The following is a 16,033-nucleotide window of genomic DNA, read 5'->3' on the forward strand; positions in this document are numbered from 1 at the left end:
CTATATTTCCTTTTTTTCTTGCGCTGTATGTACTTCCTCCACCTGTTTCATCCATTTCCCATATCATTTCCATTGTTAACCCATTTTCAGCTCTAGTTTCTCCCTTATATCCTGTTATTTTAATGATTGGCCTCAATAATCCCATTCCTTATTTCAGTCCGATTCTTATCCACATCTTCACTTTCGACTTTAGCTCTCAATTTCTGCTCAATTTCTAATTCTTGTACTACATATTTGTCACCATCAATTTATTTCTCCTCTCAAATTAAAACAGTTTCTCCCCTTTCATTCCTCCGTCCTAATCCATATTATCTCGCTACTTTTTTTCCAATTCCCAACACTACCAAAATTATTTTATTCTCTGATTATTACTTTTAATATCTCAGCATTCCATCCATTTCCTTTTTTATCATAATTTGATGTCGCCATGTATACCTGCACCACTACATCCATGATCTCTATCATGTAATTGAACGCATGATTTTGGTGTCTTTGTTATATTGCACTGTTTTCATCTCTCTCTCTCTCTCTCTCTCTCTCTCTCTCTCTCTCTCTCTCTCTCTCTCTCTGGCCAATGTGCCCTCAAGCGCGAATTAACGTTCTGTGCTTCATATATGCTTATATGTAGTATGTTTTATTTGAGCTTATGACTAATAAACTGGTATTTATTTATCACGTGTCCTAGCCCATTTTCATGCTGTGAGTTGAAAATCCCGGAATTATTCGCCGTTAAACCTTCCGCCTGATATCGAAAAAAAAAAAAATATATATATAGCTTCAACTGAAGGAAGGGGGGGGGGTGTTTCTTTTAAAAAAATTCTCCAGTCTTCTGTGTGGTTCCAGTCTTGATTTCTCTAACTGAGCAGTAAATGGCAAATGGTCTGCCGGTCCTAGGAGGTCCGTGAGGGATCTGAGAGGTAGACTTTGCTTCTTATGCACCGCGAATGAGTTACATATCATTACACTAATTTTGAGAAGTAAGTTAGCAACCTTTTTGGAGGTCGTAGCCAAGTGGTCAAATTGCGAGGGTTCAATAATGCACCTGTTTTACTTCACCCTGATTTTAGAGGTTGCCGTAGCCAAGTGGCCAAATGCGAGGAGAATAATGTATGCGTTTCAAATAGATCCTGATTCAAACCGATGTGACTACCGATTACTGGGTTCTTATATTCTCTCTTCATCTTGTAACGCCCTCTGACTCATGGTCCTCACGAATATAAACAGAAAATTTTATTTTATTGATTTTTTTCTACAGATTGTGTCTAGCAGATTGTGTACATAGACAACCAGATAGATTTTTCATTTTATTTTTTAAAGCTTCGTACTTCGAAACACGGAAGGACAAATTTTGATGGTTAGAAATATTTTTGTTCGTTAATCACAGTGTTTTATTATTGAGAACGATAAACAAAATGATATTTTATTTTGCGAGTCCGCCGTTGAAGGAATGACTGAAAAGACCGACTTGAAAGCCTTAAAGGGACTTAAAACTTCCAAGCGCTTGGAGGCTTGAAACGTATGTATTTGATGCCCTTGATTTCTCATAAAGGAGCGCTATTCCTTTTGGGTAAAACTGTTGTCAAAAGTCATATTCGAAAGTAATAGCGCTCTTAAAGGCATTTCCTATACTATATTAGGTATGTTCAGTTTCTCTTTTTTTTTAATAAGAAACTGAATTTTTAACACTTCTTTGTTAATTTATAATTTTTAATCATAAACTTTTCACGTCACTCCATAAAATTGTAGCGTAAAAGAGAAGTGAGTCATAAGAAAGAGGTTTCTGTTAATTTTTAGTAAATTTTGCTATATAACTGGAAGCTCGGCTGTTAATTATTTTTCAACGTATTTACAAGGATATAACTGCAGAACATCTTTGGTGCATTTGGACTAAATTTATTTGGACTAAATAAAATAAATGTAGACTTTTATATTTTAACTAAATAAAGTTAGTAATATAATCTTATTTATCATATAAATATGCATAAATGAAATAATTCTATATAATGTTCAGTATATTTATTTTCAACAAGCAGTTCTAATGAGATCCCTAAGCTTGATGTGTGCCAGCTAGTTTATAAATGTTGGGTTCTGCTGTCCCTATTATCAGTGTGACAAGCCAAACGCCCACACTAAATTTTAAAACGCTCCGTTGGAAACCCACCAACTTTTAATGGTTGAAATTCGGAAAACTAATAGTGGTCCATTTTTATAATAAGTCGTTTTTTTTTTGTTTTTTTTTTGTTTTTTTTTTACCCCCGCATATCTGGCATTTTAATTGCACAACATGCTGTTGAAGTTCCAGTTAAACAAGAAGGGTGTTTGTGATTAAAATAGCAATTGCAATTAAAAGAATAATTTCACTCAGCTGTTGCATTTAGTGATTTTTAAATTAAAATTGTACTGTTCTCTCTTTTCAGAGTGAGACTCATCGTGTGTGATCCTTTTTCGACGAAGTGTCATTTCTGGGTGTAATCTTAATTGTGATCGAACATTGTTGATCTTGATCAATCCTGACTTAAGGACTCAATCTCAGACAGACCCACAAGTGCAGAGGGGGGGAAATTTCCCTCCCCAACTTTTTAAACTCATCTTTTAGTGTGATGGATAGCAACAAGTGGTGTGCTGCCCTATTTTGTGCCGATAACCGTCAGAGATTCTCGGCCGCTGGACCGACCGTAAACGGACCGTGAGTGCCAGTTCGGTGTCACCTCCATGTCCCTCGTGGGTGACCCTTTGACCCTTGCCCGCCTGTGCATTCCGCCTCGCGTTGATGGACGGGCGGCACGATCTCTCCTTGGACCACTCGCGGCTGTTGGCTAGTTCTGCCGCCCACCACGCCTTCGCTATGGAGTCGCCGACAGCCCCTCACCCACATTCGGCACAGCTTCGAACGCCGTACGGTGACCTTGGACGCCCTGCTGCTGGGGTGACGCCGATCGCTGCTGCTGCCACCGCCGGAGATACGACCTCGCTGTCAGCCTACCACAGTCGCTATTTAGCTGCATCGTTACCTCTTGGTTCTGGTAAGTAATGATTTTTCCTACTTTCTGTCTTGTAGAATATACTGACGAAGCGAAAGTGGATGATTCTAGGACAGCTTAACAAAAGTTACGACTGGAATGTACTGATCCGGTCGTGACTTCTTATTGAGGGGAAGGTATGTGTGAGCGTTTCTTTCGGATGCAATGTATGTAACCGAATGTCGATAACCGCTTTAGCCAAAGGATCCACATGCCTTTTGCCCGAGTCCAACTCATTGACAAGAAAATGGACACGTGTTACATTCATATTGAGATTTGAAAAGGCTTTCGGGTATACTTGCTCATAGATTTAAACAAAAACGCTTTTATTTTTTTGCTGGCCTTTTTTTCAGGTCCAATCTTCTTATATATGTTTTATATGCTGTGACAAAATGAAGAGGCTTTCTCATCTGTTGTCCACATTTTAGTGAGAAAATGGGCGAAAAAAAAAAAAAAAAAACTTAAAGAAATATTATAATATTAACTAGAAGGCTGATTATGATTCTAACTTGAGCTCTCATAGCAGTGATTGGAATGATATCACTCATTATTTGTTAGTTATTCTGACTGTCAAAAGGAAAATTTCTCAATTGGCATGAAATAATAAATAAGAATGAACAAATAATAATATTGAAGTGAAATTATCCACTTAAGTTTTGCTTATTTATTCAAAATAAGCATCGCTTGTTCTGCAGATATCTGTGGTCCGATTCCCCACTGCATTGAAGTCCTTAGTCCTTCAAGGATGGGTTCTCAGTTTTATCTTTTTAAGACAGCAGCGGGTGTACATTAGATTCCAGTTAATTATTGCACATTGTTAATGGGTTTAATAGTTTATTGTGATGGTAGATGATCTCTTGGTTACTGGCTACCAGAGGGATTTTATTTCAACTCATCGACCTCCTTCGTTTGGATTTATTATATAAAAATAGGCTAATGAAATATGGAATTGAGTAGTACATTCGGAAAAACGCAGACTAATAAAGATTATAATAAAGATTTATTACAATGCCAACATGATTCTCCAGTAAGAAATTATATATTGAGACTAATTTTTAGGGAGCAGTTTTATACCATACCGATCATTAGTGGATACTTTTCTGTAGGCCTAGAGTTACTGAAACAATAACATAAGAATCCAAGGTGATATCCAGTGCTGTTGTTTATTAGAAACCTGTTAAATTATTATTGTTAGCAATAATTTTTCACTTGAGGACATATCACACAGCCACTGGCTAGAAGGGAGTGGGTTACAATTTTAGGTAAACGACAAAACCGCACGTGCATGAGATTACAAAGCTTGGGGGGGGGGGGCGTTCATACTGAAAAATGACATGCAAAGTTTTCAATTATTGTTTTGAATTATTTAGTATTTCAATTAAGCCTTATTTAACATGATAAGATAGATTTAACAAAAATATAGATTAGGCTTTAATTTCAGAGTCATAATTTATTGCTCTCGAGTCAAACCGTTATCGGAAACGATGCTCTGCTACTGTAATTACCATCTTCCATCTCTGGCGCCGTCTGGTAGATGGGACCACTTATTCTTAAGCAGATGACGACCACTTAATTTGCACGAAGCGGAATAACTTGGAAAAGACTTGCATCCATGCGCCTCCATAGCCAGGTGGAAAGGAGAAGCAGTGCGTACACACGCTTCTTAATTAGACCGGGGTTCGAGCCCGTCACCACCAAATACGGAGGATGCGGAAAGGTCAGAGAATGACCACCGCATATCCCGGAGCAATATGGCCTTTGTTGCTAATGCTCCTAAAAACCAAATAATAACAATAACTTGCATCCATTGTTGTGTTAGAGATTTCCAGCTTCTGTGTCTAATTAGGCGATTAAAAACTTCTAGCGTGTTCAGATTTCGTGAAACACCTGGGGAGGGGGAACCCTGATGGATCATTTATTCTGGGAACATCTAATCTTCCTGATAACAGTTGTGTTATTGTGTGTATTGGCTGCCTTTCGGGTTAGGGTACAGAAGGATGTACATTCGCACTTGCTACCGTTTGACATAGTGCTCCTTTTAATCCAGTTGGTGAGGCCAGTAACTTTTTCAGGTGTTTATGAATTAGCAGGTACGAAGTTTTTCGCAAAATTTCTGACCTTAAAAATATAGGGAAAAAAAAGAAAAAAAAAAGACCATGTTTGCTGACAGTATCGCTGATGGTTCATGCTCTGAGTTGCCTTGGCGCTAATTCGAACCACCCAAGCCAATTGCAGATGAAGAATTAAAATGATGTACAAATTAAAGGACTTCATAGAGGTTGCCTGCCGGTAATTTTGTTATGCACTATATTTCAGTACGTGTTATTTCGTGTAATTACCAGAAAATCAGTAAACGAATTCTTCATTAGTTACATTGTTAACGTCGAAACTAAATGAAATAATGTCCACCGACATTTTATTAGTAATAGATCAAGGCCTGTGCTGGGGGATGGTGAGTAAGTGGGATCATTGCCAGATTCAAATAAATGCGTAATGTTATGTATTCTTCTTTTGAAATCCCTAATTTAGATCTTGATTCCATATTACACTGTAGTCAGACACATTACAGATAAATATAGCAATGTTATAATAATACAGTGTCTTATTCCATCATTGAATTATTTCTCAAAACATGTGGTCCCTCTTGTCTTAAGAATTTAAAGAAGCCAATTTTGTACAGGAATTATTACGCCTTTTCTGAACACCACAATCCCGAGACAGTTCACCTTTTATTTTTGCGTCTGCGCGAGACCTTTGCTACTTTCGCACGCAGGAATAATAGCCTCATGGTGCGTTTGCCTCAGCTCTTCAATGGCAGTTAAGATTTAAAGCTATTCTTCCAAATCCGGACAATGATCTCATAGCGGTTATTGCCAAGGTGAGACGTATGTGAAAGGCTTTAATAATCAATTTTAACCAACCACCGAAGGGGTTTCTAAACAGCGTACTAGCATCATTTTCGTGCTCGATTAAAGCGAGAATACCTAGTAAAGAAGGCATCCCGGACTTCATCACCGTGGCTAATGGCTATAGTGGTAGTATGGAGCACGAGAGCATGGGTTATTGTCGCCATTAGTAAAGAGGTCTTGGTCACGTGGTTGTTGCTGATGCACTTTGTTAGGGTCACTTGGATTAATCGAAAAGTCAGAGATCATTAGTGATGACCTTTTATCTTAGCTTAGGTGTTTTATGGTTTAGTCTTGTAATACATGCATTTTTATATTAGGCTGCACAAGTTAAAAACACGTCTAGACTAACTTCGTATCTGCAAGTGATTAAAATTCATTCATGAACTGTCATGGCAGATATTTATGCAAAAGTGACTGTTTTTGGTTGATTTTTAAAAAATTCTGTGCACGTTTCCCCACAGTAAGTATTATGGATTGTGTTTTTAGGAAACGCTCGCAGTAGTTTTTTTTTTGTAATCATAACCTGATTATCATTTATCAGTTAAATTCATTAACTGATTATCAGTTAATGAATTTAACTGATTACAGTTAAATTCATTAAATCATTGTTTTTCCTCCTTGGACAACAGATGTTATTTGACTAAACCTTTCGCCATAACGTAACTTGAAGATAGTACTGTAGAATTGTTGTCCAAATTCAAAACAGGAAGACACCAGGACTAAATAGCAGTACTTAGAATCTTTTTCTTTAATGATTGCATTTAGAGCTAGCTTTTGCTATAATCTTCTGAAAGGAGATTGGATGTTTGCTGTAAACGATCGTGTGAACTTCTAAAGAAAAGGTGTAGGAAGGCAGGAAGAAAAAGTGCAGATGCTGATGAAGCACTGGCTTCCGGAAACTTTGGTATAAATTCAGATCTAATCAACTCTTTATGTCAGCCTTTGCATTGATGGTTTCTAATTATTCACCGATGAAGGGGCAACAATTCCTGATACGGCAGTCTGATTTATGAGATTTATTACAGAGTAGCGCAGTCGGGAGGAGGAATTATTTTCAACTCCTCAATGTGCATTTACATAAATATAATAAATAAATAATAAATTATTTGTTTATACTACGGTAATGAAGACTTGCAGATGACTGGTGACTTGGGAATGGTTACTCTATTCTCTTCCAGAAGTGGTCTCCCTGCTGTTTTAGAGTAGTTAGGATGACAGTTCAAGGGGCACTCTACCTCGCGGGGCACGGCTACGTCGTCATGCAGTAGATCCCTTCGGCCTAGGAAAAGTGCCAAAGGTAAACATGTGCAACGTTCCAAAGTAAGTAGCAGTTTGAAAAATACTGTGCACAATGTTCAGAAGGATCTTAACTTAGCCAAGTCAAATAGGAATTTGGAGAAGTTGATGAAATGCACATCACCTGTTTCTCTTGATTTGTCTCCATGCGATGGAACACATAGTATGCTAGATCAAGGGGATTTCTACCTGGATCGTGCGAGGGAACCTGTAAATTTAGCTGAGAAAATATCTTTTAAAACATTTACTGAGCTTTCTCTCTGCCTGCTCAAGGACCTGGAGGAATTTTTTTTCAGGAGAAACAAGGTGTTCGTATGAGGATTGTAAATGGGGTACTTTCAAGATGGCGCGCACTTGAAAGTGCTCTACATGCTGTTGGCATTGAAAACGAACGTCTCAAGGAGAAGGTCACTGCATTAAAGATGGTACTAGATGTGAATGAGAAACAACTGAGAGAGCTCCAGCTCAAGGAAGGCTGGCTTACTAACGAACTGTGTAATGCTTCTTTGTTGGGAGCAGAAAATAAATGCTTAAAGGATAACATTACATCCTTGAAGGTGAAATGGCTTGTTGTGGCTTGCTTATACAAAATATACCAAGTTCAGATAGTACTTGACAATCTGTAATGTAAGGACAGCTGGTATCGTGTACGATTGGCGATTAACAGCAGGTTGGGTCTACTCTGATCTTCGGGTCATTGTATTTTCTGTCAGGGACATAACAAAACTAGTTCCGTCTCAGGAAGAGTTACGACGATTTACTATCAAAAATGCAAAGTGGAATAGGCTGACGAACATATTCAAGTCCGACTTGGGAATCTGGGCATTTGGGTATTCAGTCAGATTCTGGAGAGAATGCAGTGGAGTTATTTCAGTGCTCTCCCTTTTGAGGCTTTCAGCACATCTATGAAGCAAAAGGACTGTAATAGGATTCCAGTTAAACAGTGGGCTGGTGAGTTCAGCCAACTTCGGAAGCAGGTTCATAAAGCGCAGAAAAGGTACTAAAGAAGTCAGCATAACAATGGGGAGGAGGAAGAAGTTAATGTACTTAAAGTAGAATATCAGAGGATACGGAGTGCATATGATATCTAAATCAAACTGCCTGGAGAGAACGTTGGTTAGAACAGTGGGCAATGAGAACCCATGGGGAATTGTATATAAGCTATGTACTGGCTAGACAAATATATAATGTAGATACAGCATATTCTACTGGAGGTGTTGACGAGGAAAGTACGAGTTATAGAAAAAGTATGTCTGCGATTTTGGATCATCTGATTGGAGATACTATCTCTGAGCAAGATGATGAGAAACAGATGTTGATGAAAAGGCTTAATCATGCTTACTCTGGGGTACATCCCTTTAGCCTGATTGAACTCTGTAATGCAGTACAGCGCATAAGGAACAATAAATGCCGATGGACAGACCTTATTGAGCGAGATGCCATTAAACGGGCTCATCGACTGATACCAGGGATCCTTTTTGAAGATTTTAATAGCTGCCTGTGTGACTGGGTCTTTTCATCAGCATGGAAGGATGCCTTGTTAAAGCTGATACTGAAGGGAACATCTAGGCCAAAGAATGATCCACGATCTTATCGACCTATTGCCCTCCTCCCTGGATTAGGAAATGTGTTTGAATGAATGCTGGCGAGACGGATTACTGACTATACTGAAAAAACTTAGCCTGGTCTGGCAGACAATATGGGTTTACTCCAGGTCGTGGAATAGAAGATGCGTTTCAGGCATTGCGAAACTATATATTAGGCTCGAACAGTAAGTATGTCCTTGGAATCTTTATTGACCTTGAGGGAGCTTTTTACTCCATTCAATGGAGCAGCGTTCTTAGGATGTTGAGACTTGCAGGCTGTTCAACTAAGATCTCTAGGGTGGTAAAGGACTACTTCACGCACCGTACAGTGACTGTTAAGTCATCGGCTGGTTCTATTGTACGAGAGGTCGCCAGGGGATGGCCACAAGGATCGGTTTTTGGACCACTAATGTGGAACCAAGTTTTGGAGGACTGGTTTCGTAGGGACTTCGAGTATATAGGGTGGCATATGCCGATGATCTTGTGTTGCCTATTGAAGGAAATTCATGGATGCAACTAGAAACCAGGTCCTAGCAGATTTTGCTTGAACTTAATAACCGGTGTAGGTACATAAACTGGCTTTATCAGGAACCAAAACAAGGACAATGGTCTTCAAGGGTCATTTTTTCAGTAGAAGACCCCCAGTTGTGAGAATGAATGGGTCGAGCCTAAAATCGGCAAGACAATTAAAATATCTAGGCATTATGTTTGACGGATCTTTGATTTTCAACTCATGTTACTTATCTGTCAGAAAAGGTGAGGAAATTTATTTGGATGATTACTCGAATCACTAGAGTTGGGTGGGGAATAAAAGGTAAGGCACTGAACTTGTTATATGAATGTGTATTTAACCCCATATTAACGTATGGTGCACCAATTTGGTTGAGCGTGTAAGTGGAAGAGTATTTACTAGAAAGCTCAGTTCCATTCAAAGAGTAATGCTCCTTATGATGTGCATGGCATGCAGAACTGTGTCGACCCTAGCTTTGCAGGTTGTGACTGGAAAATTGCCTATTGATCTGGATTTGATGTATTGTGTATTAGCTTCTTCATCTGCCGTGGCATTCCCTGTTCTTTTCTGAATATCGAGGTGGACACCTTGGCAGATCCCAGGAAGGAGAGGGCAAGAATCTGGGATGCTTTGGTAAAAGTCTGGCAAGAGCGTTGGAGTGTTTGTGATAAAGGACAGATTACACAAATATTTTTCCCAGATTTAAGAAATGCAGCCTCAATAAAATTCAAATGGTTTGTCCCAAACTTACAAGCTATATTCGTATTGACTGGTCATGGTTTGATTAATGCAAAATTGCATGATTTAGGAATTACTGAAAGATCTAGTTGCCATTGTGGCAAAAGAGAATCATGGGAACATATTATGTACAACTGTGAGGAGTACAGCGATCTACGAATTGAATTGGTATCTCGGGTTAGTAATCTCAATCTTATGGCAGAAGGCTGCAAGACAATTCTAGTTGATAAACAGGAGAACCTCTTGGCTTTCCAATCCTTTGCAACTGCAATATTTCTTAGGTGGAAGACTCTTCTGCATCGGTTTGTGTTTGTTATTTGGTTTATAGGAGCATTAGCAACTAAGGCCATATTGCTCCGTTTCTGCATCTGGGAAGCCTTGGATTTGTAATGCGGTATGGTGTAGTGCCGAATTACCTAAAGTTCTGTGAAATCGTGGAGGCTTGAGTCTGCTATATCCACTGCAACTCTAACTCCTTGTGCTGGCATTTCTATTCTCGGCAGCTCCTGGCGCTGCTGGCTTTCCAACAGCCCGTGAACAGATGTAGCTCTTTCCAATGAAGTTTGGACTTTGTCTGAAATTTAATTATATGTATATTTATTTTTTTATGTAATTTGATTATTTTAAGTTTATTCATATCAACCTTATTTTCAGTTTGTTCATATCAATCAGTACAGTACAGGAAGGGAAAAAACCATGACAGATTTTTCCCTCCCTGTACTTGGGCAAACACGAGAGGGAGTATGTAAGAGTACTGCTAAATTATGTGTAACTGACAGCGGGGTTGCCATTGGTTGAATGGGACCGATGGATACCTACAGCCAAAAGTTGACGAGAGAGAGAGAGAGAGAGATACAAGAACATTACAATATTTTGTTTACACGTGAATTCGAACATCGGGCCTGAATGTGCAATTTGAAATTTCTTTCCGTTCTGTCACAAATTCCTGCTATTCTTCAGATTTCAATAAATGGTAATAGATTGTCCTCGGTAACGCTTTTCATTTATGATAATATGTTCTTGTTTATACTTCAGCACCCCCACGCGGTCAGAGGAGTTAACAATAAATGTTGAATACAATCGTTAATCGTGTGAGCAGTCATGGGCTTGAACATGGGCCATCAAAGACCGTGTGCTATTGCACTCTCGTTCTTAACCACTCAGCCACATCATCTGTAATATAAGACTGATGTGACATTTTTATTTCTGGAGAGTTGCTTGATGTTTTCGTAGGAAAATTGGTTTGATTTTATTTAATTACGTACAGAAGTGATAACGTGCTTTTGTGTATAGTCAGCTAATCAGACTTGAGTATGTACTAGGATTAAGCCAATGTTTACATAATACTACTGTACATTGCACCAGCTGCTATGCAACAAAATATCGCATAGAATTTCTTTACGAATACGACTTCCTCCTCTATTGAAGCTCCTCAATGTATGTGCTATTGTCGTTTGTTGATTGCGGTGTTGACCTCGTCAGAAAATGTAATGGCTGCTGCACAGTATTTTAGAATGCAACTGCGTACTGTGACAATTACAACTTGTGTTCCGTAACTTCAGGCTTCATATGAATTCTAGTTGTCATTAGTTATTAACAACTTACAGTATATCTGACACGTTGAATGAACCATATAGAGTTTTTCATTTGGAGGTTCAGGTGTAGCTGAAGTTACATCTGTTTCCATTTCTATCTTTGCTTCGCAGCCTTCCTCCTGCTCATTAACGGCTTCTTGAAGTAAGACCTGACTGTCTTCATACTGGTAGTTCAAAAGAAGTTTTGTTTGCTCTATGGCTCGGTCTTGTAGCTATTCTCTCCACCTGCTTCCAGTGATATAGAAACTTCCTAACCTCTGCAATTGTCATATAATGATCCTACTCGGTTTCCTCTTTTTTTTCACTTTCATGTTCGATATTTTTATACTAGCATGTGCTAACATTTGCATACGCAATCTTCATCCTAACACTGTTTTGAAGCCATCATCTAAGAGAAGACAAAACGAACAATGACAAAATAGAGTATTTCCGTTTTCCCTGATTGTCGTCCTTCAAGTGGCGACCTTGGTGATATCTGACTACATAGGATGATCAAAAATAACCTTTATGGCGTACTTTCTGCGCTAGCATAGAATGAGTTGGTACGGATAACATCCAATGTAAGGTAGCGTTATAAATATTTGCTGACATTTCGTTATATTAAATATCGATTTTATGCTGCATTCGCAATTTCTAATTGAAGCGGATTGTAATTAGTTGTTGAAGTGAAAAATTGTAATCTAATTCTACACAGAAGGAATTGAAATCTCTAACTTCGTTATATTGAAAATCAACGAGTTGCAATTGTTCCTTTTAAGCAATTGTTCACCCATCCCTATTGAAGTACCCCTGAAAATTTGCTCTTTTTCTGTTTTTGAAAGTGCTGTATAGGCGACATCGAAACCTTCAGCCCTTTTCAAGAATTTTTCATTTTCATTACAAAAACATACAAATTGATCCTAGAACAACAAAATTTACAGACTGTACATGCAATTCTGATCTGATTAGTCAGCTTGGTAATTTATAACCAACATTTCGTCCACTCCTGCAGTATAAGACAATCTGGCCTTGAAGCAGTGGTTATAGAAAGGGGAAAACAATTATAAATAATTGAGTTTTTTTTGTTTTTACAACTCGAAAGAGATTTACAGTGGATGACAATATTTTCTGAAAGTTTCTTGTCCTATATTAGAAGTTTTAGCCTATATCCTAATATCAGAAATACGATTTCGCGCGACAAACACAATACACTGAGTAGCAACTTTATTAGGTACTTCTTCATTTCATGGAATGCAGTGTTTTTCAACAGAACGGCGTGTTAGTACCATGCGATATAAATCAGGTAGGCAAATCCGTAGGGATGCTGTATGTAGTCCTGCCCATTCTTGCACTGAACTGCAAGAATGGGCAGGACTAAAATTTAAGTGACTTTTAACGTGGGATGATAGTCGACACCAGAGGCATCTGCACCTCGTAAATTAACCCTGCAATCCTATGGCGGTTCTCACGTACGACTCATTGCTTGCGTGTACCGAGATTAGTCCAATAACTAAATAATATCCGTCTAACAGCTATCCTATGGTCGGAAACAGCTTGTTGATGCAATAGGCTAACAAGATTGTGCTGGGGAACAAAGGCTATAATAAGTAAAATAATAACTCAGTATAACAGTGGCAACCAAGGGGGCATTTCATAATGCACAGCTCGTTTGGAGTATTGCAACCGGCGACCCAACCGGGTCCCACTACTTTCAGCAAAAAACAAGAAGGTAGTTACAGTGGGCTCAGGAACACTTGCACTGGATGGAGATTGGAAAAACTTTGCCTGTCTGACGAATCTCGGTTCTTGCTGTTTCATGCTAATGGGAAGACCAGAATATGGCGAAAATAGCACAAGTCCGTGGACCCAGCCTGCCAAGGTGTCAACGATGCAGGTGATAGCGGTGTAATGATGTGAGGTGGGTTTTCGTAATACCCATTTGGCCTCTCCCTTCATATCATTTAAGCAACATTTAAGTTCCATAGGTTATCAGAAAATTATAAAATCTATCCATCTGGGAATGAATTCTCCTAACGCCATATCACAATGCTACAATTGTACAGAACTGGTTCCAGGAATATGAGAGTGAATTCGGCGTACTGCATTGGCCTCCCCAGTCCTTAGCTTCCAATTCCCAATACAATCGAGCACCTCGGAATGAGAAAACAAGCTCTTCACAGTAGATATTCGCCACTGCCCAATTTGCAACAACTATTGGAAGTAACTGAGACAGCATAGACCAGCATTCCAGTGACACAGTCTCGATACTTCGTTGAATCCATGTCACGACTAATCCAGGCTGTTTTGAAGCTATAGGTGAACCTACTCGTTGTTTAGGTAGGCGTATATAACGAAGTGGTCATTTAGTGTATACAGACTGCCTGAACTGCCACATCTAAAGTATTATATATCTACGCTTTTTATTTATAAGACCATACATAACGTTTAAATCGTGATTGAATTAAATCTGCATCTGTCCTCCTTGACAGCAAGACTTTCTCACCACTTGCCACTCATTTGTAGGAGTCCAGCTCGAATCCCGACCGAAAGAATTCTTAAAGATCTCTTCAGTAGGGACATTAGTTAGCTGATCTCAGGTGGAGAATGGCGTTTTTCTCCATGAGTTGTTCAGGTTTTTCACCCCTCCCAACACAAACTAATCGCGAACGCTAACTTGTACAGACATCCGAGAGGAGTTCAAAAATATTTATATTCATCCAGAAGTAGTTGTAATAGAAAGATGAATTTTTTTTGTTTGATGCCCTGAAATTTTTTTTCGTTTAATACCCAAAATTTGTGTATCAAAATTTGATACACAAATTTGGTTTCGATTTGACAATTTATTTATTTTTTTTCCCCTTTGCAGTGAAGTGTCACAATGGATAAAGTGAAATTCAGATCAGTGATTGAGTTACATTTTTTCTGCAAGGGAAAACGCCCAAAACAATCCACGAAAAAAATGGTCGCTGTTTATGGAGAAGACTGTCCAGGTTACAGTGTTGTTGCACATTGGAATAAACCAGCGTTTCTCAAACTTTTTCTTCGGCGGGCCAATATCGATGAAAATACGACGATAGAAATTGTTGGTGGGCCGTATATCGGGTTAATGCTGTGATATCACTACCATGAAAGAATGGTCGGGAAGAGAAGGGTTTGCAGGTGCAGCTTATTGTTGCAACTATGATAGTTGGAATGTTCGCAGTGCCTACCGGTCAACTAATTATTTTCTGCAAATCAATCCCCACCTATACGCCCATTCCCTCTGTTTTTTTCCATACTTGGAATCTGTCATCAAAAATTTACCACGAAATTCGATTAGCAGAAAATATTTGTAAATGCCCTGCGAATTTCGTATTAACCGGTTTCGACTGTACTTGGTACACAAGTCTTGTAATTCTATAAAAATTGAGCAAAGATTTTCTTCACATTTATGCATAGCATTGTAAAAACGGCTTCGGGCCGTATAAAAAAAAAAAAAAGATCGGTGGCCTCACTTTGTGAACCACTGGTATAAACAATTCAAATGTGAAAGATCCTCAGTGCTTGATGAATAAATCCAAGGACGACCAGCAACTGCTGTAGAAGAAGAGAGTGTTGCAAAAATTGAGGCATTAATCTTAGAAGATCGCCGTGTTAGCGTCAAAGAACTAGCTGCAGAGCTCCAAACTAGTGTAGGTTCGGTGGAGAACGTAATCCATCAACAATTGCATATGAGTAAAGTATCTGCTAGATGGGTTCTCAGACTTTTGATCCCTTACGGGAAGAATCAAGGGGCGCAATGTGCACGTGAAATGTTGTCGATGTACCAGGAAAAACTGAAATATTGCCGCATCCTGCTTATTCCCACCTTGCACCCTTGGAGTTTTTCCTCTTTCCTGCCCTGAAGTCTTTTCTTCGTGGAAAACACTATGCTGTTGCTCACGAGGTGACTTCTGCTGCCGAATCGTGGTTTGAAGGACACTTAGAGGACTTGTACAAAACTGGCCTGAGGAAGTGCATTAGAGGTGGAAAAAATGTCATTTTGTCTGCTATGTTGATAGAGTGTAATATGTGATGTTTTGTTTCAACTTTCTATCGCAACTAATTCTTGGTGAATACAAATTTTTTTTTTTTTTTTTTGAACCCCCGCTGTAGTACACACAGCGAAAATGGCTTTAAATGGTAATGCGCTATATAAATAATAATAATTCTACGTGTCAGTAAATCAAAAACAGAACAAGATCGCAAAATGTAAAAATGTAAAAGGATTTTGTACCCCATTGATAATATGGAATATTTTAGTTAAATCTTTCAGGATTGAATTGTTTCGTAAGCAGGAGCATACAGTGATATCCGGTTGGAAGGTTGGTTTGTCTCCCTTCCCTTATTTGGTTAAACTATGTTATAACCATTTAAAAAC

At 38.8% G+C, this 16,033-nt stretch overlaps 1 protein-coding gene across 4 annotated transcripts in view; it reads left to right on the forward strand.

Moving 5' to 3' along the window:
• The window catches only part of LOC150076433 (uncharacterized), an 840,218-nt gene that overhangs the window by 231,445 nt on the left and 592,740 nt on the right, over nt 1-16,033 (forward strand). For all 4 annotated transcript variants that reach the window (XM_090388172.1, XM_090388173.1, XM_090388175.1 and 1 more), the window contains exon 2: nt 2,418-3,023. In XM_090388172.1, the coding sequence (XP_090244298.1) occupies nt 2,771-3,023 (253 nt within the window). In that variant the 5' untranslated portion in view covers nt 2,418-2,770. The remainder of the gene's footprint in view (nt 1-2,417; nt 3,024-16,033) is intronic.

Source organism: Mastigoproctus giganteus, chromosome 13 (assembly GCF_048544385.1).
Source record: "Mastigoproctus giganteus isolate SK-2022 chromosome 13, ASM4854438v1, whole genome shotgun sequence".
Lineage (NCBI taxonomy): Eukaryota > Metazoa > Arthropoda > Arachnida > Uropygi > Thelyphonidae > Mastigoproctus > Mastigoproctus giganteus.